This window comes from Arachis hypogaea, chromosome 9 (assembly GCF_003086295.3).
Source record: "Arachis hypogaea cultivar Tifrunner chromosome 9, arahy.Tifrunner.gnm2.J5K5, whole genome shotgun sequence".
NCBI classification, from domain to species: Eukaryota; Viridiplantae; Streptophyta; class Magnoliopsida; order Fabales; family Fabaceae; genus Arachis; species Arachis hypogaea.
Genome location: NC_092044.1, coordinates 110081544 through 110084680, shown reverse-complemented (window position 1 = coordinate 110084680; position 3137 = coordinate 110081544). Strand labels below are relative to the sequence as shown.

Sequence of the window (3137 nt, the reverse complement as noted above, 5' to 3'; positions counted from 1 at the left end):
TGAATCCCATGGCGTCGAACACGTTTCTGAACAGGATGTTAGAGTCGGCTTCTGTGTCCGACCACAATGTTAATTATGAACGTTGGGGGGTTGCCGGCATCTCCTGAAGGTTCTTTCCTTGGCTTGATAGCTCGGCTCCGTTTTTCCTCAGAGCGCTCCCTTTCCCGCCTCCTCGGTTCTCTGATGAGCCAGGAAAATTCGCTTAGCTTCCTTCTCTGATGGCCTGTTCCAAGGCATCTTTGAGATCGAAGCAGTCTTGGGTCTTGTGCCCGAATCCCTTGTGATAATCACAGTAAAGGTTTTTGTTGCCTCCTGTTCTCTCTTTTAGGGGTCTAGGCCTTGACAGGATTCCGTTGTCTGCGATTTGTTGGTAAACTTCTACTATGGGCGCTGTAAGTGGCGTGTAGTTCGTGAACCTTCCTATTCGTGGGTGCTTGGGTGGTTTGTTTAGGCTGCTGTCTCTGGGAGCTTCTTTGTACCTGTCTGTTTGGGGGGCCTGTCGGGTTAACGAGCTAGGGAGCTACCGTTTGTTGGCTGCTACTACCTGACTAACTTCTTCGTCGTTGATGTATTCTTTGGCGACGCTTTGAATTTCCTGCATGGTCCACACGGGTTTGGTTGTGATGTGCTTCCTAAAGTCTTCGTTTAGTAGGTCATTTGTTAGGCATAGGCTAGCAACTAAATCTGTGAGGCCGTCAATCTCCAGGCACTCATTGTTAAACCTATCTAGGAATTTCCTAGTCGGCTCCCCAGGTTTTAAGGTGACCCCCAGTAGGTTTATTGGGTGTTTTGCTTTGGCTATGCGTGTCGTGAATCGGGCTAGGAACTTCTGGGATATGTCTGCGAAGGTTGTGATGGACCCTTGTGGGAGTGTGTTGAACCATCGAATTGCAGGTCCGGCCAGCATTACAGGGAATGCCCGGCATCTGACCGCGTCGCCTACTCCTTCCAAATTCATCCTTGCTTCGAAGGCTGTGACATGCTCCTGGGGGTTCTTGATCCCATCATACCTCATGTCTGTCGGTTTGTCGAAGTTTCTCGGAAGTCGGACCTTGAGGATTGCCGGGTGGAAGGGGGTCGCACCCATGATGACGGGGTTTCTCATGTCTCCCGGTCTCCTGCTTTTGGGATCCCCAACAGCTTTCCGACCTGCTCTGAGCAAGTTTGGCTTTTGCTTGCGTGTGTGCCTCTTCGTGCCTCGTCAGGCTTCTACCCTGGCTGTCTTGGGCTTTGGAGGGGGAGCGGGTGTAGGTGGGGGGCCGATTCGTGCCGCCGTGTGAGTGGCCAGAGTTTTCGTGGGACTAGCCCCTCACCACCAACTCCCGCTCGAGGTTTTGTACTCTGTGCCTGAGTTCCTACATGATCTAGGCGCTGTCGGCTCCAGTTCCCCCGAAGGGGCGCCTTTCGGGGGTTTCGGTATACGTTTGGTTGGGTTAAACGGATGGTCTCGGGTGCTCTGCAGCGTAGACTATCGAGCTCACTCTGCTCAGACGGGCCCTGCCTCCTTCGCGGAGCTCCTCCGAAGTGATGGGTCGCTCCATGTTCGCGCCTGGGATCCCCACAGACGGCGCCAATGTTCGTGACCTGGTTATCTCGGGTTGTCAGTGGGAGATGGGTTGGTGAGAGGGAAGTCCCGGACGGTGTGTGGAGCGAGGGAAGCTGTGTGTTGGTGACGTCGGAGGATGGACAGAGAGAGGGGATGGCCACCTGCAAGGACACTCCGACGCTCAAGTCAGAGTCCGTACTGGGGTGGCAGAATTAGGTCAGGATGTGACGTACTTTAGGGGGAGTGCTGACCTCTCCCCTTATATACTGTGTTGGGTGGGCCTAAAGGTGACCTGGCTCACTGCCCAGGATGCCTTGCACTGCTCCTGCTCACGTGGGGAAGCGTTGGTGTTCCTAACCGTCGGGTTGGGATTCAGGTCTGATCCCAATGACTTCGACCCGATCATTTTGGCTAGGTGATTTGGTCCGTACAGTGAGCGTGGTCGTATGCTGCCAGGGTCGGGTATCCGAAGACCGACCCGTAGGGTTTCTTTATCGTTTCGGGTTTGGACCGGAGGCGCTCCGACCCGGCGAGTAGCGAGTAGGCGGACTGGGCTTAAGGCGGTCTGTAACACTCACAAAGATCGAGAAAGACTCATGCTCCAGTCGTCGATACTCTTCTCGATTCCAAACCCGAGAATCCTTTCCTAGGTTCCTAGATCTACCCCACCCAGTGTTTCTCTCCCATGCTCTCTCTCGCTCTTTCGCTCTCATTCCCACTGTTTTCTAATATCTGAAGATTGATTACTGGACCACAAACGATGCTAGCTGAATTATTGGAACTTATTTCCTTTTCTCTTATTAAAAAATAATATAATTATATAAAATCTCAATGATCAATAAGCCTAGGGGTGCGTACACCTATTTTTCTTTCTTCTATTATTGTATTTTACTGACCAAAATGAAAAAATTATTGAGGTTTTGTTCTTATTGATGAACCAATGGAAATTATCATAAAGACAAAAACATTTATTTCAATCAACAACATTTGCAGTCACAAGAGATTTAGCTTGGTGATAGACTATGATGATATGATATAAATAGTCATAGATCTTAAAATTATGCTATTACAGTAATTGTTATTCATCAATTCTTTAATTTGTAAAATAGTTGTTATTCCAATCTCATTTGTTTATTATATATATGTCACTTTAATGGTTACCATTTTGATTCATGTTGGACGCATCAGCTACCCTACCTCACTCTTTTGGCCAAAAGGTACATGAAAAACAACCCTCGGTGGAATTAGAATAATAGTTAACAAAATAATTTTGAAGGGTAAAGGAGATCAAAGGGGTCGAATCCGAATATCAATAGAAGCTAATATATTTTCTGTGGGCATGCAAACATGCTTAATCATAATTAATTACCAGCTAATTATATCAATGGAATCCGATTACTATGTGTTCATAACACGCAGCTGAAGAAAAGAAAATAATCCTTAAAGATCTATTTTGTGTTTAAACTTTATTCCAATAATATAATATATAGTAAATCAAATCTAAATACCTGTATGTACGCTAGTAAAAATCACTTTTTCCTTCGATGGTACGAAGGCGCTATGCGTATCCACACCGAGACTAACATTTACT

General features: G+C 47.4%; 1 protein-coding gene across 1 annotated transcript; it reads right to left on the bottom strand.

The window, feature by feature from the left end:
* Positions 1 to 520: 520 nt before the first annotated feature.
* Positions 521 to 1087, bottom strand: LOC140175215 (uncharacterized). Its single transcript, XM_072202163.1, has one exon. The coding sequence runs from the start codon at positions 1085 to 1087 to the stop codon at positions 521 to 523; it is 567 nt and encodes a 188-aa protein (XP_072058264.1).
* Between the last annotated feature and the right edge of the window lie 2050 nt (positions 1088 to 3137).